The sequence below is a fragment of the Zeugodacus cucurbitae genome, chromosome 4 (genome assembly GCF_028554725.1).
Source record: "Zeugodacus cucurbitae isolate PBARC_wt_2022May chromosome 4, idZeuCucr1.2, whole genome shotgun sequence".
Classification (NCBI taxonomy): Eukaryota; Metazoa; Arthropoda; class Insecta; order Diptera; family Tephritidae; genus Zeugodacus; species Zeugodacus cucurbitae.
This window is the reverse complement of record NC_071669.1, coordinates 62,576,109-62,600,400: the sequence shown is the minus strand read 5'-3', so window position 1 is coordinate 62,600,400 and position 24,292 is coordinate 62,576,109. Positions and strand designations below refer to the sequence as shown.

Sequence of the window (24,292 nt, the reverse complement as noted above, 5' to 3'; positions counted from 1 at the left end):
TCTATTGTTCTTAAAACAATTATGCTGAGAACAATGGAGTTTGAAAACAATAGAACATAGAAGGTCTGAGTTAAGCCATACATTACTCTGGAAAAAAGGTCGTCTCAGGTAGAAAAGTGATGCGTAGCAATATGAGCTGATCTGCAGAACTTGCTGGTAAACGAGTGACACTGACTTGATAATGGGGATGTCAGGGGTAATTTAGGAATGGGCATTAAATTAAATTAATTCTTTATAAAAAATTTCAAAGACGTAAAATTAAACTTCGGGTAACATTAATATTTCTACAAACTTCTATTTTGAGCTAAATAAATAATATAATTGTCAAGCAAGAAAATTATTAACGATATCTCGACTTTCATATTCTAAAATCGACAACTCGATATATTGATAGCATAGACAATGAAATATATTTTTCTGAGGAACTGCTTTAGCTTTGCATTTGTCTTTTACCTGTGGCAAGAGCAGCATTTACGATTGACCTGTTTAAAACTATTGTCGTGTGATCTATACTCTTAGCGGATTATAGACTAAGGAAAAAAGACCCTTTGAGATTTAATGCCTCAAAAAACCTATAACTGTGTGACCTTGGGTATATAATATTTTGAAGCAATCCTTAAAATTGTTGCTGACCCTTACTATATGATCACACTTTCGAAAAAAGTTTGACTCAGTAAAACTCTTTATAACACCGATATGACGTTTGGAATATAAAAACAGCCATACGTTATTTCTTTTGCTTTGGTTCAGAATGCTATGGATTTACGAGAATGGCTCCACATTAAGGATCCAGTTTGTTCATTCGCAATGTACCTTTCTGTAACTTAAACATGATTTATTTCACTTTTGCAAGGTCTTCTGTTCTCAATTTTTGATCTTTTTAAGAGTAAATTGTGTCTTTAGTGATTTTGAAAAAATAGGTTAGGTTAGCGATATCTGGTGCGGTGTCTTCGCAGAGGCCATTAGCAGTAGTCATAATTTAGGATATGAGCGCTTAACGCAAATTTCTAAAGCTTAGGTGGCCCCTTCTAGTCCATTATAGTGTTTTAAGTGTTTATAGCACCGCACAACAAGCGCACAAGAGATGATCGATCGTTTCCCTGGTGCCAGCTTTTGACATTTCCTCCAATATAATACGGCATATTCCCCTTTTATTTATGTGTTTTCTCTATATTGTAAAAATTATTGATTAGATTTATTTGCAATAACTTCATTTAGTTCCTCAGTCTATGTTCTAAGTAGGCTTCTTCTCTTTCATTTATATTCTTCAATAACTCTCTATTGCGGTGAATTCTTAAAGTAAAAAAAAAAAAATTTTGTATAGAAGTTCGATTAATGGAAAGAAAATTTGTAAAAAATTTGACTTCCATCGCCAATTCAAGCGTTCGATTTATGGAGATCTTCGAGTTATAGAAGTTCGACTGTATTTTTCAAAAAACATTCACGTTTTAAATTCACATTTTGCAGTTTATTATATACAATTTTTTTTATAATATATATTACATAACTTAATCTATTTCTTTTTGGTATTAACATATCTTCAAATAATATATGGGAATCTCATTCATTTTCCTGCATCTCCAGTAAAAACTACTTAAACTGGTGCTTGCTGGGCCGTTAAAAACGCTATTTGCTGTTGGTGGAAGGCAAGCTTTTGAAATGCTTCCTGATAATGCTGCTGCATCTGTTGTTGTTGCAGAACTACAAGTTGTTGCTGTAGTAGTTGAGTCTGTTGCAGGTGGTACTGATACCAAGCATGCTGCTCATGTAGCGCCTGCATTAACTGGGTCTGATGAGCTCCTTGAACCTCGTGTGGCGTGGGGAAGTAAACCGCATTCGGAGCCTGAGGATGCGGTACACCATTTACCAATGCTCCTATCGCACTTCCATTTCCCACACCGACAGTACCAACAGCTGGTAATTCAGAACTCAACGCCCAATAGTTTCCACGCCCTGGGTCGTCCAAAGCACGTGGCACCTTAAGGAAGCATGAGTTCGTGCTTAGTGTCTGTCTGATCTGGCTCTGCCAGCCTTGCTCATCCTTTCGGTAAAAGGGAAAGTTATCACTGATCCAATTTTGTATTGCATTCAACGTCAGTTTGCCTTCAGTGCTGCTTCGTATCGCCATTGTCACCAACGCACTATACGTCAAGTTCGGTCGACTTCCATGATTCTCTTCATTCGACAATAAGGAAATGTTGGGAGATAAAGACCCATCGGATGGTGGTGGTGTTATCGCTGGGTTGGTGCCATCTGGGCCTGCCAACAAATTTCTAATGGAGAAGTTGGATTCCAGATTTTGGGCCATTGTGGATGATTGTTGAGAGTGTGAAGTTTGTACGAAGTAAAGTAGAATTTCAAGTGCTATTCTGTACGGATGTCTAAAAATGACTGATGACTTTCGCTCTGAACGATTTCGTATTTATATGCTTATGGTCACGTCTCTGCTCCAAAGAGTTTGATGATATCAAACTAACGTTGAATGCGTTGTCAGAAAATCAAGGTTAGGAAAAAGGATTATAGCAGGCGAAAGTGATATAGAAGTTAAAAAGTCTATTGTTCTTAAGTCAATTATGGCGAGAACAATAGAGTTCTAAAACAATAGAACATAGAAGCTCTGAGATAATCTACACAGTACTCAGGAAAAAAAGGTAATCTCAGGTAGAAAAATGACGCGTAGCAATATCAGCTGTTCTGCAGATGTGGCAGGTAAGAGAGTGACACTGGCTTGAACATAGGGGAAATTCGCGTTAAGCTGAGAGTGTAATAGAGGATCAAACTATAATAACTTTAAAGACTTAATTTTTCACAAAAAAAAAGACATAAAACGAAATAAAGGTTAAAATTCATACTTCAATGACTTTATATTTTGAGATGATATAAGATTATTTTCCAAGAGAATTATTGATGCATATTTTCCCTTTCTTACCTTGAAGAACATTTTACACGGCCACAAACTAATTTTTGGAATTTTCTCCAAGCGACTAGAAGACATGACATGGCTTCACCATCTCCATAAGATGTTTTGAAAGAAAGAAAAACTGTACTTGCCACAAAGGTCAGTTTCAAAGTCCATGATCCTGCTTTCAACGATATGCATCGCTGTAACTTCATAGATTTTTTTAACCCATGATGCTAAGTCACGAAATAAAGATCATGAAAGAGAACAATTGTTCTCAAAGCTAGCAATTACGGCAAGAAGTCAACGCAGGAAAAAAATGTGATCAAGGTCAGCGAAGAATCTATTGTCCTTTAAGCCTCTAACTTTTTTAATGGTGAAGCGATGCAAGCAGGTATGAAACTGACACAACTGTTACATAAAGAAAGTCAAAGCTTACCGAAGCAGCTCAAGAGCTCAGGTAGCCGATAGATGCTTGCCATATCTGCATGTTCCATATAATCCTTTTCTGAAAAAAAAAACTGATCTCATTTTTTCGAACATATTTTCTTTAGGTATTTTAACAAAAGAACAAGAAGGACACTAGACATTTCTTATGAATGTCAGTTCTATCTCCTGACCTTGGTTTAAATTCAACATCCCTATATTGCTGATATAATTACTGGTTTACCAGATTATAACCCTTGTCTTAGCCTTGATTCTATAATTTGGTTTTTGTATTTACTTGACTTTGAAACAAAAAACTCAATAACTCTCAACCAAAGTACATCGAATATTGAGTCACAGTGACTCCCTAACTTCGATCATATAAATACCCAAGATTCGTAAGGATTCTTCAGTAGACAGCATTTACATCTCATACAACACATTGAAAAACAAGCTCTCTTCTTCTGCACAAACATCCTCAAGGGTCATACTTCGCTTCAAGTCCACAGTTCATTTACTTGTAAAGGAAAATGTCACCAATATTCGAGTCGAGCTTTTCCATACGCAGCATACTCTCAAACGACGAAGACAATAAGGAACTACCCTTACCGATGCAAACCGACATAAGACCGAATTACACCTACTCCGCGTTGGTGACGATGGCCATACGGAGCAGCCCGGAGCAGAAACTAACATTGAGTAGCATCCAACAATGGATCATGGACAATTTTCCGTACTATCGAAAAGATCAACGCGGCTGGCAGTGCCAGATTCGTCATACGCTCACAACGAATTCCTGCTTCATGAAGATACCACGTTCGCCAAGCGATCCGGGACGCGGAAATTACTGGACCGTGAACCCAGAAGTTGAGTCTATCAAGAAGAGTGCGTCACCTGGACAAGCACAAGTCGTCACAAACGCATTTGAATCCAAATATAACGTCAATCAAGCAATGGCACAGGGGGTGCCACATCCACAAATGCCAACGGCTATATATTTTCCAACACCACAAGAAATTGAGCGGACACAACAAATGATGATGGAACATGCGCTGCTAGAACAGCACGCATGGTTCTTGCATCACCAGCAACAAACGAAGCTGTTGCAACAACAATTGGTCACTCTACAACAACAGCAATATCAGCAACAGTGTGAAGAGATCTATAGGAAGATGACATTCCATCAACAACAGTGCGCTTTCTTGTCTGCCACACATTACCCCATGTCTGAACCGTATTCGTGAGATGTACTAGTAGTTAAGCAAAATATTGTAGATCAATTCAATCTGTAAGTGATTCATACGTCACTATTTATATTATAAATTTTGCATTTTTAAATAAATTAGCATTTGCTGGATTCAAACTGGTGCTTGTTTCAATTAAAAGAGGCATGTCTTCAATGGTTTTAAAATTTTTTAGTTAATTAATTTTTAGTTAATTTTTTAGTGAACTAATTTTTATCCGGGGAATCTGATCCTATGCGAATGACGTCATCTAGTTGCCATTAAATCTACAATTATCCATAGCAGTACAGTTCGAATATTTTGAAAATTGTAAAACTAAGCATCTTTTAGAAGCCTATTAGCTTCAGTTCAGTTCAGTAGTTTAATGCCAGACGGTTCGAAGACATTCTGTTTAAATCTGAAGCATAGGGGCAACTCTTTATTTTTTGGTGCCAAACGAATCACTTAGGCAAGTCCAATCCTATTGCCCATAAATCCTGGATTTAATCAATTTATAATTTAGACATAAACAAAGGATTCAAAAATTCGCGACAAACTTTGAACGGCCACACAACACGCTTGGTGGAGCTATTAGTTTGATCCCTCCTTGCATATATTGATCGCTCCTGTTTTTTATATTTATTACATTAAGTCTATTTTTTGATATTTTACTATTTAAAGAAGTAATTATATGTCTGGACCTGATCATTAAGACCAATACCGTTAGACTCCTTAATGAGTTTTCGATGGGAATTCAATTACTTTAAATACCGGCAAGTAGATCTTTAGAAAAGATTTTATTTCTCCAAAATTCTCACAAATATTGTTTAAGAAATATTTTCAATCAAATTAAAAATCGCAACATTCCTCTTGAGTAACCCTTTATGTACATATATTGAATAAATGGAGGCTAACCATTTAAAATATGTAAAGTATATGGAGCCAGAGGAAGTATTGACCTGATTTCGCCTGATTTTCGGCACGGAGTAGCGCCGACATATCTCTGTTGAAGTTCTTAATAATATCTCAGAAAGTTACCGATATTTGCGAAAAAAAAATTGGTCACAACCACTGAGGTCCTCATGTTCGATAAATGAGGCCTTCAAAAGTTATAGTCGGACTTTTGTGATTTTTGGAGAAACGAAAATCGTCAATTTATACTATTCGTATGTTTATCTCAAATATTTCTTCGAAACGATTTTCTTCAGTCGATCTGCTTTCATCATCAATGCTTTTCATACTTGATCTTCGAACTTCATTACTTCTTCACTTCCTTACTTCATTGGTTTTGACATATGCTTGAAAACAAATTTGCATTAGAGAGCATAAACCAAAGTATCTATAAATTAATGAATGGAGAAATAAGTATATAGAAATATAAAAAGATAGTTGATATCGAATTGTCAAGTTAACGCACACTAATGTCAAAATTATAGTCGTTTCGACACTTCTGTTTTCGGGTCTTTTAATCTTTATGCTTTTGTATATATTTCACTTTCTGTTTTCGGAATATCTCTCTGGTCTCTTGTGGTCTGAACATTTTTTGGTAGTAATACTCGTGAAAGATTACGTCTATAGGCCTACCACACCACCAGTTTCAGTCGCCATTAAAACCAAGAATTTGGGATGAGAGTGTAATATTGCTAACATCATATTTACGACAAAAGAAGATGTTTCATACCTCGAATTAATGTTGCCGCAATTGAAGACTTATCCAAGAAAAAACTCATCAAAAATACTGAAGATATTAAAACAAAGTCAAAATCTTATACAATAATTGTTGCCTATTATGATACGACAGCTCTTGAATTTCTTGATTTTCTGTAAATTTAAAGAAAGCACTTAAGTAAATATTCAGAATAGCCCAAAATAATCGTATAATTTAATAGAAATCCAAACTTTATTTGCTCTTCGAAATTCACAAAATAAGACCTTTCTGAAGGAATCACCACAATTTAACGATTTGAAATTTTTATGTATCTCTACCATTCACTGAAATTACTCTCATAATTTACTAGATTGTTCTAAATAAAATACAATGGAACTTCCATAACTCGAAGTAATTCGAAGATCTCCATAACTCGATCTACTGAATCGGCAATAGCTTTTAGAAATCAAATTTCATACAAATTTCCCTCCATAAACTTTTCGACCAGGGCATAATACAAAATTTGAAATTATACTATTGAGGCAGAATTTTATAAAAGTTCCTCTATATCGTATGGAAACTAACAAAAATAGAATATTACACTCATAATGTGAAAAGCGTTTTCTTAAAATCAAGGTTAGAAAAAAGGATTATAGCAGTCAGAACCGAAATAAAGAAACTTAAAAAACTATTGTTCTTAAGACAATTAAGACAAGAACAATGGAGTTTGAAAACGGTTAAAGAGAGACAGAAATTTGAACAGTCATTTCAGGTAGAAAAGTGACACTTAGTAATATGCTGTAATGCAGGATAGGCAGGTAGGTGAGTGACGCTTACATAAGGCTGGTGGATGATCGGGATAATTAGGGTATTCTACGAAGGGTTTGAGTAAGTCAAAAAAAGTTTAAATAGTGGCCATGAAGGAAGCTTAAGATAGTTTTATACATTATATCACTTTGGAGTTGTAGATTTTCAAGGAACACTACATGTGTCTTTTCTTCTTAACTCATAATCCACCTCAAGAATGGTGTTTATGCTGGGCAAAGTTACTTCCATACTCTGTATTTTCTTTAGTGTTGTATTTTATCAAAGTAGTGCCTTTGTCCTTAAGTGTCTCACTGTTTTTTATAAAGAGAAACCACAAACTTTATTAAACTCAAATAATTATTAAACTTTTAAATATATATATATATTTATAAAAAATTCTGTACGGGACGTATTTCTGAATATTTTCGAACATCCTCTATATCAATGTAAGCGTCATTTTTTTTGCTGTCTGTTCTGTGGAGCGGCTAAAGGTAGCAGCTACTTCTATTATTCGACTTTACTAAGCGTCTATTTTCTACCTGCGTCTATATTTGCTTTTGTAAGGACTTTTCACAGCAGCCGTTTTTAAGCTCCATTATTCCTATATTACTTGACAAAAGATCGATTGATTTTGTCATATATCAATTACTTCAACTATAATACCCTTTCCGGACCTTGATTTTATGATCACACTATCCCCTATTTTATGATCACACTAATCCCTTTAACCTTGATTTGATGACCACACTTTTGACATAAGTTTAACTTAACCAAAATGCTTTCAACCATCCATGACTTTCAGAGTATAAATGCGAGAAATTTTAAAGCAAAAGCCATCAGTCAGCAAATCACTTCCGTCCAGAAGATCACGAGTGAATTTTACTATCTTCCTAAACTCTTCAATCTAAAGAAACTAAATACAAACTTAATATTATGGCTCCACATTTGGAATCCAGCTTTTCCATTCGTAATCTTTTGGCAAATGCAGATGGTACAAATCCAGCCCTGACACCACCTCCATCCGATAACGGAGAGAATCATGAAATTAGGCCGAACTTCACGTATAGCGCGTTGGTGGCTATGGCTATTCGAAGCAGTCCTGAAGGCAAACTGACGTTGAACGCAATACAAAGTTGGATCAGTGAGAACTTTCCGTTTTACCGCAAGGAGGAGCAGGGCTGGCAAAACCAAATTAGGCAGACTCTTAGCACGAACTCGTGTTTCCACAAAATTCCACGACCTATAGGCGACACGGGTCGTGGAAACTACTGGGTCATGAGCCCGGAAGTGGGAGCGCTTCGTACTCAGCAACCATTTGGTGGTAGAAGTGAGGCAGTACCTATGGCGATGGTGAGTGGAGTAGCGCATCCTCAGGTTCCCAATGCGGTGTACTTTCCTACGCCCCGCGAAGTACAGGGAGCTCAGCAAACCATGTGGACTCAGGCGGTACAGGAGCAGCATGCTTGGTATCAATACCACATCCAACAGACGCAACTGATACAGCAACAACTTGTAGTTCTGCAACAACAACAGGTGCAGCAGCGGTATCAGGAAGCATATCAAAAGCTTGCTTTCCATCAACAACAAATAGCGTTTCTAACGGCCCCGCAAACACCAATTTAAGTGGTATTATTACTCTTGGGAGATATTCCGGTAGAGGATAACTGATTTTATGTGATGTAATTAGAGAATAGTTGAACATATATGTAAAGTATTATTTAATTTACAAATTAGAAATAGTATATTAAAATGAAAAATAAATTTATTTATTTAATTTACAAAAATATAAATGACGTATATTCTGTCAGCACATTTCGCTTTTCGCTTTCATTATTCTCAAGAGGTCTCTCTTGTCCTTAGTATTTTTATGGTGAAAAATGATGCTTGGGGCATTGATTAGCGAAGTTATATATATTTGCTACAGTTGTACCGAACTTTCAGTTCTCTTAAAAGTAGACCAAATATCCTGTTTGGACTATGAGAAAGGCGCGGTTAGGTCTACAGGGTTTTTATATTTGTAATTTGTAGTCAACATTGGTTGAAAGTAGCAAAAAAAGCTCCTCTTGTCGTAAATATCGAGTTAAGAACACACACTTACACTCGTCATTATATATATGTATATTTGATTATAAAATTAACTTAAGATAAAAACACACATATTGCAAATCTCAAACTGCAACTCATGCCGCGGGTGCACCATGTGGTATTAGCGACGTCAACATATTGCTGAACTTTATTATACGGCGCTCAGGGACTAAGTTTGAAAAACACAACTCAAAGCCTCAGTGTTGTAACTACTCTTCCTTGGTCCTCTACTCTTGCAAAATGGTTCTATTACACCGCAACCTGAACACCATAGTAATTACGCGTGTATTGAAGGTCATGTAATGACTTTCAATAATGAGGAATCGTGTTCTTTGGTGATAAGAAAAGTAGCTATGAGATAGGCCTGCGGTTCATAAGCCATAATCATAAGGTATTTGTATTTTATAAAATAACTTGTAATATATAGAAAAGCGGTTTGCTTTTGATAAAAGATGTAGTAGACCAGTGCTCCAATGCTCCAATCGAATTTGCATTTCCCACACGGGCAGTACCAACATCTAGTAACTCAGAGCTCAAAGCCCAATAGTACTACCACCAATACAATAAACGTGGATTTGGGCCAACTTCCTTGATTATCTTCTTCTTCAATTTTTTTTATTCATATCCTTAAAGTCACTTCTCTGTTTCAAGCTAATGTCGAAAATTTTGTCGGAAAATCAAGGCCTGAAAAAGTATTATAGCTTCGTAAATAATATAAAAGAAGTTAAAAAGTCTATTGTTCTTAAATGAATTGTTGTGAGAACAATGGAGTTTGAAAACAATAGAACATAGAAGGTCTGAGTTAAGCCATACATTACTCTGGAAAAAAGGTCATCTCAGGTAGAAAAGTGATGCGTAGCAATATGAGCTGATCTGCAGAACTTGCTGGTAAACGAGTGACACTGACTTGATAATGGGGATGTCAGGGGTAATTTAAGAAAGGGCATTATTAATAAATTAATTCTTCATAAAAAATTTCACTGACGTAAAATTAAACTTCGGGTAACATTAATATTTCTACAAACTTCTATTTTGAGCTAAATAAACTTGTCAAACAAGAAAATTATTAACGATATCTCGACTTTCATATTCTAAAATCGACAACTCGATATATTGATAGCATAGACAATGAAATATATTTTTTTATAGCTTTGCATTTGTCTTTTACCTGTGGCAAGAGCAGCATTTACGATTGAGACATATTGCTTAAAACTATTGTTGTGTGATCTATACTCTTAGCGGATTATAGACTAAGGAAAAAAGACCCTTTCAGATTTAATGCCTCAAAAAACCTATAACTGTGTGACCTTGGGTATATAATATTTTGAAGCAATCCTTAAAATTGTTGCTGACCCTTACTATATGATCACACTTTCGAAAAAAGTTTGACTCAGTAAAACTCTTTATAACACCGATATGACGTTTGGAATATAAAAACAGCCATACGTTATTTCTTTTGCTTTGGTTCAGAATGCTCCACATTAAGGATCCAGTTTGTCCATTCGCAATGTACCTTTCTGTAACTTAAACATGATTTATTTCACTTTTGCAAGGTTTTCTGTTCTCAATTTTTGATCTTTTTAAGAGTAAATTGTGTCTTTAGTGATTTTGAAAAAATAGGTTAGGTTAGCGATATCTGGTGGGGTGTCTTCGCAGAGGCCATTAGCAGTAGTCATAATTTAGGATATGAGCGCTTAACGTAAATTTCTAATGCTTAGGTGGCCTCTTCTAGTCCATTATAGTGTTTTAAGGGTTTATAGCACCGCACAACAAGCGCACAAGAGATAATCGATCGTTTCCCTGGTGCCAGCTTTTGACATTTCCTCCAATATAATATGGCATATTCTCATTTTATTTATTTTTTTTCTCTATATTGTAAAAATTATCGATTAGATTTATTTGCAATAACTTCATTTAGTTCCTCAGTCTATGTTCTAAGTAGGCTTCTTCTCTTTCATTTATATTCTTCAATAACTCTCTATTGCGGTGAATTCTTAAAGTAAAAAAAAAAAATTAATAAAAAATAATTTTGTATAGAAGTTCGATTAATGGAAAGAAAATTTTTTAAAAAAATTGACTTCCATCGCCAATTCAAGCGTTCGATTTATGGAGATCTTCGAGTTATAGAAGTTCGAGTAATAGAAGTTCGACTGTATTTTTCAAAAAACATTCACGTTTCAAATTCACATTTTGCAGTTTATTATCTAAAATTTTTTTTATAATTAATATTACATAACTTAATCTATTTCTTTTTGGTATTAACATATCTTCAAATAATATGTGGGAATCTAATTCATTTTCCTGCATCTGCAGTAAAAACTACTTAAACTGGTCCTTGCTGGGCCATTAGAAACGCTATTTGCTGTTGGTGAAAGGCAAGCTTTTGATATGCTTCCTGGTAATGCTGCTGCATCTGTTGTTGTTGCAGAACTACAAGTTGTTGCTGTAGTAGTTGCGTCTGTTGCAGGTGGTACTGATACCAAGCATGCTGCTCATGTAGCGCCTGCATTAACTGGGTGTGATGAGCTCCTTGAACCTCGTGTGGCGTGGGGAAGTAAACCGCATTCGGAGCCTGAGGATGCGGTACACCATTTACCAATGCTCCTATCGCACTTCCATTTCCCACACCGACAGTACCAACAGCTGGTAATTCAGAACTCAACGCCCAATAGTTTCCACGCCCTGGGTCGTCCAAAGCACGTGGCACCTTAAGGAAGCATGAGTTAGTGCTTAGTGTCTGTCTGATCTGGCTCTGCCAGCCTTGCTCATCCTTTCGGTAAAAGGGAAAGTTATCACTGATCCAATTTTGTATTGCATTCAACGTCAGTTTGCCTTGAGGACTACTTCGTATCGCCATTGTCACCAACGCACTATACGTCAAATTCGGTCGACTTCCATGATTCTCTTCATTCGACAATAAGGAAATGTTGGGAGATAAAGACCCATCGGATGGTGGTGGTGTTATCGCTGGGTTGGTGCCATCTGGGCCTGCCAACAAATTTCTAATGGAGAAGTTGGATTCCAGATTTTGGGCCATTGTGGATGATTGTTGAGAGTGTGAAGTTTGTACGAAGTAAAGTAGAATTTCAAGTGCTATTCTGTACGGATGTCTAAAAATGACTGATGACTTTCGCTCTGAACGATTTCGTATTTATATGCTTATGGTCACGTCTCTGCTCCAAAGAGTTTGATGATGTCAAACTAACGTTGAATGCGTTGTCAGAAAATCAAGGTTAGGAAAAAGGATTATAGCAGGCGAAAGTGATATAGAAGTTAAAAAGTCTATTGTTCTTAAGTCAATTATGGCGAGAACAATAGAGTTCTAAAACAATAGAACATAGAAGCTCTGAGATAATCTACACAGTACTCAGGAAAAAAAGGTAATCTCAGGTAGAAAAATGACGCGTAGCAATATCAGCTGTTCTGCATATGTGGCAGGTAAGAGAGTGACACTGGCTTGAACATAGGGGAAATTCACGTTAAGCTGAGAGTGTAAGAGAGGATCAAACTATAATAGCTTTAAAGGCTTAATTTTTCACAAAAAATGACAAAGACATAAAACGAAATAAAGGTTAAATTTCATACTTCAATGACTTTATATTTTGAGATGATATAAGATTATTTTCCAAGAGAATTATTGATGCATATTTTCCCTTTCTTACCTTGAAGAACATTTTACATGGCCACAAACTAATTTTTGGAATTTTCTCCAAGCGACTAGAAGTCATGACATGGCTTCACCATCTCCATAAGATGTTTTGAAACAAAGAAAAACTGTACTTGCCACAAAGGTCAGTTTCAAAGTCCATGATCCTGCTTTCAACGATATGCATCGCTGTAACTTCATAGATTTTTTTAACCCATGATGCTAAGTCACGAAATAAAGATCATGAAAGAGAACAATTGTTCTCAAAGCTAGCAATTACGGCAAAAAGTCAACGCAGGAAAAAAATGTAATCAAGGTCAGCGAAGAATCTATTGTCCTTTAAGCCTCTAACTTTTTTAATGCTGAAGCGATGCAAGCAGGTATGAAACTGACACAACTGTTACATAAAGAAAGTCAAAGCTTACCGAAGCAGCTCAAGAGCTCAGGTAGCTGATAGATGCTTGCCATATCTGCATGTTCCATATAATCCTTTTCTGAAAAAAAACTGATCTCATTTTTTCGAACATATTTTCTTTAGTTATTTTAACAAAAGAACCTAAAGGACACTATACATTTCTTATGAATGTCAGTTTTATCTCCTGACCTTGGTTTAAATTCAACATCACTATATTGCTGTTATATTTACTGGTTTACCAGATTATAACCCTTGGTTTAACCCTGATTTTATAATTTGGTATTGATATTAACTTGACTTTAAAACAAAACACTCAATAACTCTCAGCCAAAATACATCGAATATTGAGTCACAGTGACTCCCTAACTTCGATCATATAAATACCCAAGATTCGAAAGGATTCTTCAGTAGACAGCATTTACATCTCATACAACACACTGAAAAATAAGCTCACTTCTTCTGCACAAACATCTTCAAGGGTCATACTTCGCTTCAAGTCCACAGTTCATCTACTTGTAAAGGAAAATGTCACCAATATTCGAATCGAGCTTTTCCATACGCAACATACTCTCAAACGACGAAGACAATAAGAACTACCCTTACCGATGCAAACCGACATAAGACCGAATTACACCTATTCCGCGTTGGTGACGATGGTCATACGGAGCAGCCCGGAGCAAAAACTAACATTGAGTTGCATCCAACAATGGATCATGGACAATTTTCCGTACTATCGAAAAGATCAACGCGGCTGGCAGTGCCAGATTCGTCATACGCTCACAACGAATTCCTGCTTCATGAAGATACCACGTCCGCCAAGCGATCCGGGACGCGGAAATTACTGGACCGAGAACCCAGAAGTTGAGTCTATCAAGAAGAGTGCGTCACCTGGACAAACACAAATCGGTCCAAACCCATTTGGCTCCAAATATAACGTCGATCAAGCAATGGCACAGGGGGTGCCACATCCACAAATGCCAACGGCTATATATTTTCCAACACCACAAGAAATTGGGCGGACACAACAAATGATGATAAAACATGCGCTGCAAGAACAGCACGAATGGTTTTTGCATCACCAGCAACAAACGAAACTGTTGCAACAACAATTGGTCACTCTACAACAACAGCAATATCAGCAACAGTGTGAAGAGATCTATAGGAAGATGACATTCCATCAACAACAGTGCGCTTTCTTGTCTGCCACACATTACCCCATGTCTGAACCGTATTCGTGAGATGTACTAGTAGTTAAGCAAAATATTGTAGATCAATTCAATCTGTAAGTGATTCATACGTCACTATTTATATTATAAAATTTTGCATTTTTAAATAAATTAGCATTTGCTGGATTCAAACTGGTGCTCGTTTCAATTAAAAAAGGCATGTCTTAAATGGTTTTAACATTTTTTAGTTAATTAATTTTTAGTTAATTTTTTAGTGAACTAATTTTTCTGTATCCGGGGAATCTGATCTTATGCGAATGACGTCATCTAGTTGCCATTAAATCTATAATTATCCATAGCAGTACAGTTCGAATATTTTGAAAATTGTAAAACTAAGCATCTTTTAGAAGCCTATTAGCTTCAGTTCCGCTATTTGAGTTTCTTCGATCCGTCAACAATAAATCTAGTTTAATGCCAGACGGTTCGAAGACATTCAGTACTATAGGGACAAATCATTATTTTTGGTGTCAAACGAATCACTTAGGCAAGTCCAATCCTATTGCCCATAAATCCTGGATTTAATCAATTTATAATTTAGACATAAACAAAGGATTCAAAAATTCGCGACAAACTTTGAACGGCCTCACAACACGCTTGGTGGAGCTATTAGTTTGATCCCTCCTTACATATATTGATCGCTCCTGTTTTTTATATTTATTACATTAAGTCTATTTTTTGATATTTTACTATTTTAAAAAATTATTATATGTCTGGACCTGATAATTAAGACCAATACTCCTTCATGTGTTTTCGATGAGAATTCAATTACTTTAAATACCGGCAAGTAGATCTTTAAAAAAGATTTTATTTCTCCAAAATTCTCACAAATATTGTTTAAGAAATATTTTCAATCAATTTGAAAATCGTAACATTCCTCTTTTTATTATTAACCCAAACGATTACCCTCCTCCCGCCCAACCGACGCGTGGGGCGCAGTCCGCATACGAGCGGAATTTGCCGAGTCTAGAAAGGCAAGAGATTTTTAAGCGTCCGGTTCTCAAACTGCTCAGCTACAGAAAGAAACGTTTCAACAGCTGAGATTTAAAAATTTATAAAAACAAAAAGTTAAAAATTTCTGAATATTATTTATTAAGAGAAGACAAAATAGTTTTTTTGATGCTAAATATTGAGTCAGATGGATCAAATGTGCTGGAATGCGAATTAAAATCATGACATATTCGGCAGAATGGTTCATTTAACTCAAAATTTGTTCTAGAAGATTTTAGAAATAATGGTCTAAACTGCCTGGATGAACGCAATGGGACATTAAACTTAATATCAGACAAAAGGAATGAACTACAAACTAAACCATTCAGAAGTTTTACTAGAAAAATTATACCTAGCATTTCTCTGCGACTAGTGAGTGTGGGAAGATTTATAAGTTTTAAACGACTAGTATACGGGGGAAGATTCAATCTTGAATCCCAATGTAAGTGGCCTAAAGCAAAAAGTAAAAATTGTTTTTGAACGGACTCAAGCTTATCAGAATGGGATTGATAGCTAGGATTCCATACCACAGAACCATACTCCAATATAGGCCTTACCAATGTTGTAAAAAGAATTTTAGTAATATACGGATCACTAAATTCTTTAGACCAACGTTTAACAAAGCTAAGAGCACCTTTAGCTTTTAAGACAATTGAATTTACATGAGAATTAAAATTTAGTTTAGGGTCCATATTAACTCCTAAATCAACAAAGCTAAAAACTTGCTCTAAACTGAAGTTATTTATTACATAGGGGGAAAGATCAACAGTTCTACGGGAAAAGCACATCGTTTTACATTTTTTAAGATTCAGTGGCATATCATTTTTGTGACACCAAGTAACTAAATTATTTAAATCCGATTGCAACTCAGTCCTTTCGTTATGAGAAGTATATGATTTAAAAAGTTTTACATCATCCGCATATAATAAAATTTCTGAAAACTTAATTACTGAAGGTATATCATTGATGAACAACAAGAACAGAATCGGGCCGAGATGACTACCCTGTGGAACCCCTGAAGTGACACTAATTGAATCGGATAAAGTATTATTAAATAAAACTTGTTGTTTTCTGTTTGTAAGATATGAGGATACCCATTCAAGAAGTCTTGGTTGAAAACCAAGAAGATTCAGTTTTTGCAAAAGAATTGAGTGGTTTACTCTATCGAATGCTTTACTAAAGTCTGTATATATAACATCAGTATTCTTATTATCCCTAAAACCCATTGACACATGGTTTACAAATTCAAGCAAGTTAGTTACTGTAGATTTCCCTTTACAAAATCCATGCTGAGAGAATGAAATTAAAGGAGAGATTAAGAAAGTTATTTGGTCAGTGACAATAGCTTCAAAAAGTTTGGGTATAGCTGACATTTTAGCTATCCCCCTATAGTTCTCAACAGATGATCTAACTCCACTTTTATGCAAAGGTAATATAAAAGAGTTTTTCCACATTGACGGAAAAATACCTTGTTTAAGAGATAGGTTAAAAAGCTTAGTTAAGGGCAGATAGATATATTTTGCGCAATTTTTAAGAAAGCTTGAGGGAATCATATCAGGGCCATATTTAAACGAATCTTTTAACGTAACTAAATAATTTAAAACATCTGTTTCAGAAATAATTGGTGTATTAATTACAGTACTCGGACATAACACTTGATGATATGGCACATTCATAGGGTAGTTTGAACAATAATTGGATTTGAAGAATTCTGCAAACATATTAGAAATAATATAATTGTCACATGACATTGTTGATTTATATTTCATCGCGGACGGAAAATTTGAAATCCTGCGTTTGGAGTTAACGAAACCATAAAACAATTTCGGATTACGAATAATATTATTTTTTACTTTGATTATGTAGTTTTTATAACATTTTTTGTTAAGTTCCTCAAACTGACGACGCAATTTAGAATATTTTAAATAGTCAACAAGAGCTCCAGTTCTTTTATAAAGTTTAAAAGCACGAGCTTTTTTATTTTTTAATTTACATAGCTCAATCGAATACCACAAATTTGAACTTTTTCTTTTGATAATAAAACATTTCGGAACAAATCTTTCAAAAATATTAAAAATTGTTTCATTAAAATGTGATACATTTAATTCAATATTTCCACTATAATCAGGCCAAGTCAATTTAGAAAGTTCACAATTAATCTTTTTGAAGTTAGCTTTCGCAAAGTTGAACCGAGAACAAAGGTCCTGTTTGTTGCATACAAGTAATTCGTCTATGATTTCGATATTAATTTCCAAGGCAGGGTGATAAGAGTCCTCTGGCAAAACTAAAGGATCAGATCGGACCACAGAAACTGTTGAAGTATTATCAACATAGACCAAATCTAAGAATTTACCAAACTTGTTCGGTATTAAGTTAATTTGGTTAAGACCCATCCCAGACATTTCTTCCAAAAACTCATTAAAGCTTAAACGAGTGCAAAAAGGGGTAATGCAATCGTCAACAGATTTCCAAGATACACACGGTAAATTGAAATCGCCTAGAACAATTATGTAATCAGTATTCTTAGCAATTGAAAAAACATTATTTATTAAAGAAACATGCTGCGTATATACAGATAAGTCCGATTGAGGCGGAATATAAGATAAAGTTAGATAAATAGAACATTTATTAATACAAATTCGTATGCACTTAAATTCAATAAAGTCCGCATGAGGAACTTCTACTTCTTCAGATGGAATTGAAGAATGCACAGCAAATAATACACCCCCCCCGACTCTGTTCAGTCGATCGCATCTAAAGATTTGAAATTCACTATTTAATATTTCATTATCAAAGATATGAGGTTTAAGCCAAGTTTCAGTAAAAGCGATGACTTTAAAATTACAATTAGTGCTGTTCAAATACAATTCTTTTAATTTTGTATTTAAACCCCTTACATTTTGATAGTGAATTTGTAATGAATTTTTTATAATTAGTTTTTTGAATCCGCGGCATTTTTTGGAATATGAGCAATTACAGTTTGTTTTTGTTGCTTTTGCTCGAATTCGCGCACGAAAGCACCAGGTGGCCAAAATGATTCATCAAGTAGCAATTGAAAATTAACAGCTGAAACGCCAATCTTGAAAGAAGATATGTTTCTTTCGTATTTAAAGTTAAATTTTCTCACATCAATATCAATATCGTTAATTTTTAATTTCGACGAGATGTAAAACTTTATATCTTCGATTGTGGTATCCGAAGCGAATCTCGAAACGAAAATAGATTTTCGTTGAGGTATTACTACCAAATTTTTTGCCACAAACTCAGAGTTAATAGGAGGCGGATCCTGAATAGTTTTCCGCTTAAGGTTATCGTTAATTGTTTTCGGAGGATTAAGCACTTTTGAAGAGGAAGGCTTCTCTCCTTGAGGGCAAGGAGATGAGAGATTAATAAGGTCTAATTTCACCGGTGACATACTTTTCACGGACAAAGTGGCAGGTTCCTCATTAGACGGACGTTTACGTTTTGATGAAGGCTTAGCATTATCATCTTGATCATTTAGGCATTTAAATGATTGAAACAACACTTCATAATGCTTAAATTTTTCTGTAAGGTTTTGAAGTTCTCGACCGATTTCTTTAAAATTATTGCGCGCCTGTTTAAAAACTTTAAATAATTCAATATCTGTCGGTCTACACTTTAAGCACGACCAGCGCAGACCCTTTCCATCGAGAATAGAATCTAAGATTCTACCTGTCAATCCAGCACATTTAAGATGGGCAAGCCCGTCACAAAGCCAACAAGAAACAAAACGATCAGAATCGCCTTTAATAGTACAATTCGGAAAATTGCAAGTCATTATGAAAAAAAAAATTTTAAATTGAAGGAAAAAACAGAATAGTAAATAATAATAAAAATTAAAATATGATATAATAGTAAATAGAAAAACAATAATAGTTATACTGAATTAGCCAAGATCACAACCAATATAATAGTGAGCAGTTTGAGAAGCACTGAGCCACTTAAAAATAACACGCAAACAGCTGTGAGCAAAAATGAAAGAAAAAAAGACGAATCAAAAGAAAAAGAGCAAATTAAAACAAAAACAATATGCAATCGCACAAACAATTGCAAAGTAGGAAATAAAATTGATAATTGATAACAACAACAAATGATTTAAAAGACTCGGCACCAGAATTTAAGAAAATAGTTAAAATACAATTAAAATTTAAATATAACACAAAAGCAAATTAGCACAAATACTTAGCTTTAGATTACACTTATTAAAAGTAAACTTTCTTTAATTATATTAATAAATTTAAGCACAAATTCAAGAACCGAGAAAAAATTAAACTTCACAGTTTGACGTGTTGCCAGATATGTTCCTCTTGAGTAACCCTTTATGTACATGTATTGAATAAATGGAGGCTAACCATTTAAAATATGTAAAGTATATGGAGCCAGAGGAAGTATTGACCTGATTTTGCCAGATTTTCGGCACGGAGTAGCGCCGACGTATCTCCGTTGAAGTTCTTAATAATATCTCAGAAAGTTACCGATATTTGTAGTAAAAAAAATTGGTCACAAGCACTGAGGTCCTCATGTTCGATAAATGAGGCCTTCAATAGGTATAGTCTTACTTTTGTGATTTTTGGAGAAACGATATCACACTAGAAATGCAATATTTGTGCAAAGTTTTGTTTCGATTTCTTCCTGGTGCTTAATTTACATATTATATTTTAAAGTGAAGCAATCAAGAATTCAAAATTTTGTTATATGGAAAGCATAGTGGTTGTTAAGCAGCCCTTATATACAATATTTACCATAAAATTTTGGGTGTCTGGTGTTTATCTTCATTAAATAAAAGCACGTGTGGTAGTTGCCAATAGTAAGTAGGCTTGGTTATTTTCAGATTTCGTCAATTTTCATGCTGCATATTGAATAGCCTAAGTAATTAAATCCAGAAAGTTTAGTTGATATAACTTTTGCAGTCTATGATATATATAAAATGAACTAAATAGGGGGCCCCGCCTACATTCCCACAATAATTTCATCCAAATATACCCTTCTCTAGTGTTATCCTTTGCACCAAATTTTACTTCATAAATTTCTTTATGGCTTAGTTATAGCTCTTTATAGGTCGCCATTTTGTCAATGGCAATAGGCTTTGAGTTGCCAAGAAACATGTGTACCAAATTTCATTTAGATGCATACATCAAGTATTGGCGAACGGACGGAGAAGCAGATATCCGGATTTCAACTGTACTTGTGACCCTAATCACTTTGGTGTATACCACCCAATATATAACTCGTTCAGTTTTGGAACAACCGTCAGGTGAACAAAAATATTAGACTATCTTTGCAACATTTTGCATGTTTATATTAATATTTATTCTTCCTTTAGTACAATTTTTTAAGATGTAGTCTTGAACATGATAGATTTTCATCGATAATAATCTGGACTGACCGATTGACAACAGATGGATGAATCAACAACATTTCTTATTACCTAGTTACTTATTTTTTATATTTACCCATTCATATTCGTTTTTGTTAATATTCTTCTATTTCCTCTCTGATGCATATTTGCTTTCAAGCCATCTATTTCAATCAAGGCTTTCCTATTCCCGTTTCAAGAACATAAGGTTATTAATGAACAATTTCTTTTTTATTTTTCATCTATTTTTATTTAATTTTTTTTTAACCGAAAATATTTTCGATATCACAATACTGGCTTTCATAAGTCACTCTATCTTGCCAACTAACGAATGTCTTTATAAGATAATGTCATAGTATATTGTGAACTACTTAATACAAATATAATATCTTATGTGGATATTTGCTGCGAAGTCAGAAACTCGACTTGTTGTTGGTGGAACATTAGTTTCTGGTATACGTCCCAATAGTGCTGCTGAGCCTGTTGTTGTTGCAATATGAACAATTGTTGCCGCAATAGTTGCGTTTGTTGGAGGTGATACTGATAACAAGCATGCTGCTCATGTAGCGCCTGTACTAATTGAGTCTGATGGACTCCTTGTACCTCGTTGAACACAAAACTTCAGAAATTACAGAGCTTTTTTATACTTTACTCCATACTTTTGGCGGATCATTGGTTAAAACCAAAAGACGCATGGCCTATATTACAGAAATTTACAACAACAATATGGTATATCGTTTGAAGACTACAACTTTTAGTTTATGAAACCCTACTCAATCCCTTTGTAGCACACCCACATATTCCCGAACATCCCCTATGTTCAAGTGTCACTCTCTTACCTGCCAGTTCTGCCAGAACAGCTGATATTGATACGCACCACTTTTCTACCTGAGATGATCCCTTTTTCCCGACTAATGTATGATATAACTCAGAGCTTCTATGTTCTATTGTTTTAGAACTCTATTGTTCTCGCCATAATTGACTTAAGAAAAATAGACTTTTTAACTTCTATATCACTTTCGACTGCTATAATCCTCTTTTCCGACCCTGATTTTTTGACATGGCATTCGGCGTTAGTTTGATTCATCAAACTCTTTGGAGAAGAGACGAAGCGAAAGTCCTCAGTCATTTTTAGACATCCGCACAGAATATCACTTGAAATTCTACTTTACTTCGTATAAACTTCACATTCTAAATAATAATCCACAATGGCCCAACATCTGGAATCCAACTTCTCCATACGAAATTTATTGGCAGGCGCAGATGGCACCAACCCAGCGATAACACCACCACCATCCGATGGGTCTTTATCTCCCAACATTTCCTTGTCGTCGAATGAAGAGAATCATGGAAGTCGACCGAACTTGACGTATAGTGCGTTGGTGACAATGGCGATACGAAGCAGCACTGAAGGCAAACTGACGTTGAATGCAATACAAAATTGGAGCAGTGAGATCTTCCCCTATTACAGGAAGGATGAGCAAGGCTGGCAGAATCAGATAAGGCAGACGCTAAGCACAAACTCATGTTTCCTTAAGATACCACGTACTTTGGATGATCCTGGTCGTGGAAACTATTGGGGCATGAGTCCAGAATTAGCGGCTGTTGGTTCAGTTAGTGTGGGTAACGGAACTTCTCTTGGTGCCTTAGTCAACGGTGTAGCACACCCCACAGCCCCAAACGCGGTATATTTCCCCACACCACAAGAAATAGGGGAAACTCAGCGAGCAATGCTGATGCAGGCGATGCAGGAACAGCAAGCATGGTTTTCGTTCCACCAACAACAGGCGCATATATTACAGCAACAATGGGTACAACTGCAGCAGCAACAACTTCAGCACCAATATACTGATATTTACCAAAGACTTGTCTTCCACCAACAGCAGATGGCGTATTTTACAGGACAGCAAGTGTTTTCCTAATTTTAACTAGTTATTAAATAGTATGTGATTAGTTGTGTTATTATAATATCTATAGTAGTGTTAAAAGATAATAAAATATGAAAAATTAAAATTGAAAAATTCCGAATTTTCAGTCATGTGGAAAGGAATGAGGTGTAGGTAATGTTGCTGTGATTTCTCTAAATCCTTGAAAATCTTCGCCCACAATCATAATCCATAACTTGGAAAATCTTCCGTGGAAATTGAGAACAAAATCGTCAATTTATACTATTCGTATGTATATCTCAAATATTTCTTCGAAACGATTTTCTTCAGTCGATCTGCTTTCATCATCAATGCTTTTCTTACTTGATCTTCGAACTTCATTACTTCTTCACTTCCTTACTTCATTGGTTTTGACATATGCTTGAAAACAAATTTGCATTAGAGAGCATAAACCAAGGTATCTATAAATTAATGAATGGAGAAATAAGTATATGGAAATATAAAAAGATAGTTGATATCGAATTGTCAAGTTAACGCACACTAATGTCAAAATTATAGTCATAAAATTAAGTTAAGGAAAAGGAATTAAGTAGACGTAATGGACTTATAACGTATTCAAAATGCCCTTCGTTCTTAATACTTGCTTAAGCAGGAACAAATAAATATAAAAACAGCTGCAGGGGCAAGTTCTAACGAAAGCCTTTCATATTGTATTGTAAATTAAGAGAGAATAAAATAAAATTAATATCTCAATATAAATAACACATCTAAAACTTACTTCTGAAAATATACTCGTAGATGTGACAAGACCGTCATTTAAATAGATACAATTCGACACTTTTGTTTTCGGGTCTTTTAATCTTTATGCTTTTGTTTATATTTCGCTTTCTGTTTTCGGAATATCTCTCTGGTATCTTGTGGTCTGAACATTTTTTGGTAGTAATACTCGTGAAAGATTACGTCTATAGGCCTACCACACCACCAGTTTCAGTCGCCATTAAAGCCAAGAATTTGGGATGAGAGGTACGTGTGTAATATTGCTAACATCATATTTACGACAAAAGAAGATGTTTCATACTTCGAATTAATGTTGCCGCAATTGAAGACTTATCCAAGAAAAAACTCATCAAAAAGACTGAAGATATTAAAACAAAGTCAAAATCTTATACAATAAATGTTGCCTATTATGATACGACAGCTCTTGTATTTCTTGATTTTCTGTGAATTTAAAGAAAGCACTTGAGTAAATATTGATATTGAGCTTTATTCAGAACAGCCCAAAAATAATCGAATAATTTAATAGAAATCCAAACTTTATTTGCCCTTCGAAATTCACAAATTAAGACCTTTCTGAAGGAATCACCACAATTTAACGATTTGAAATTCTTATGTATCTCTAACATTCACTGAAATTACTCTCATAATTTACTAGATTGTTCTAAATAAAATACAATGGAACTTCCATAACTCGAACTAAGTCGAAGATCTCCATAACTCGATCTACTGAATTGGCAATAGCTTTTAGAAATCAAATTTCATACAAATTTCCTTCCATAAACTTTTCGACCAGGGCATAATACAAAATTTAAAATTATACTATTGAGACAGAATTTTATAAAAGTTCCTCTATATCGTATGGAAATTAACAAAAATAGAATATTACACTC

General features: G+C 34.9%; 6 protein-coding genes across 6 annotated transcripts; 4 read left to right on the top strand and 2 right to left on the bottom strand.

Moving 5' to 3' along the window:
* Window positions 1-1,594: 1,594 nt before the first annotated feature.
* On the bottom strand, window positions 1,595-2,308 carry LOC128921670 (forkhead box protein I3-like). The gene has a single exon (XM_054229833.1). It carries the CDS (start codon window positions 2,306-2,308, stop codon window positions 1,595-1,597), a length of 714 nt encoding a protein of 237 aa, XP_054085808.1.
* A 1,547-nt stretch (window positions 2,309-3,855) lies between these two features.
* Window positions 3,856-4,569, top strand: LOC128921669 (forkhead box protein I1-like). The gene has a single exon (XM_054229832.1). The coding sequence runs from the start codon at window positions 3,856-3,858 to the stop codon at window positions 4,567-4,569; it is 714 nt and encodes a 237-aa protein (XP_054085807.1).
* Window positions 4,570-7,820: 3,251 nt separating this feature from the next.
* LOC128921668 (forkhead box protein I1-like) lies at window positions 7,821-8,626 on the top strand. The gene has a single exon (XM_054229830.1). It carries the CDS (start codon window positions 7,937-7,939, stop codon window positions 8,624-8,626), a length of 690 nt encoding a protein of 229 aa, XP_054085805.1. The 5' UTR covers window positions 7,821-7,936.
* A 2,785-nt stretch (window positions 8,627-11,411) lies between these two features.
* On the bottom strand, window positions 11,412-12,125 carry LOC128921667 (forkhead box protein I3-like). The gene has a single exon (XM_054229829.1). It carries the CDS (start codon window positions 12,123-12,125, stop codon window positions 11,412-11,414), a length of 714 nt encoding a protein of 237 aa, XP_054085804.1.
* A 1,629-nt stretch (window positions 12,126-13,754) lies between these two features.
* LOC128921666 (forkhead box protein I3-like) lies at window positions 13,755-14,387 on the top strand. Its single transcript, XM_054229828.1, has one exon. The coding sequence runs from the start codon at window positions 13,755-13,757 to the stop codon at window positions 14,385-14,387; it is 633 nt and encodes a 210-aa protein (XP_054085803.1).
* Window positions 14,388-21,947: 7,560 nt separating this feature from the next.
* Window positions 21,948-22,661, top strand: LOC128921665 (forkhead box protein D1-like). Its single transcript, XM_054229827.1, has one exon. The coding sequence runs from the start codon at window positions 21,948-21,950 to the stop codon at window positions 22,659-22,661; it is 714 nt and encodes a 237-aa protein (XP_054085802.1).
* The last annotated feature ends 1,631 nt before the right edge of the window (window positions 22,662-24,292 follow it).

Coding starts and splice junctions, on each gene's coding strand:
- LOC128921668 (XM_054229830.1), top strand. CDS start 7,937: ATGGCTCCACATTTGGAATCCAGCTTTTCCATTCGTAATCTTTTGGCA.
- LOC128921667 (XM_054229829.1), bottom strand. CDS start 12,125: ATGGCCCAAAATCTGGAATCCAACTTCTCCATTAGAAATTTGTTGGCA.
- LOC128921665 (XM_054229827.1), top strand. CDS start 21,948: ATGGCCCAACATCTGGAATCCAACTTCTCCATACGAAATTTATTGGCA.
- LOC128921666 (XM_054229828.1), top strand. CDS start 13,755: ATGCAAACCGACATAAGACCGAATTACACCTATTCCGCGTTGGTGACG.
- LOC128921669 (XM_054229832.1), top strand. CDS start 3,856: ATGTCACCAATATTCGAGTCGAGCTTTTCCATACGCAGCATACTCTCA.
- LOC128921670 (XM_054229833.1), bottom strand. CDS start 2,308: ATGGCCCAAAATCTGGAATCCAACTTCTCCATTAGAAATTTGTTGGCA.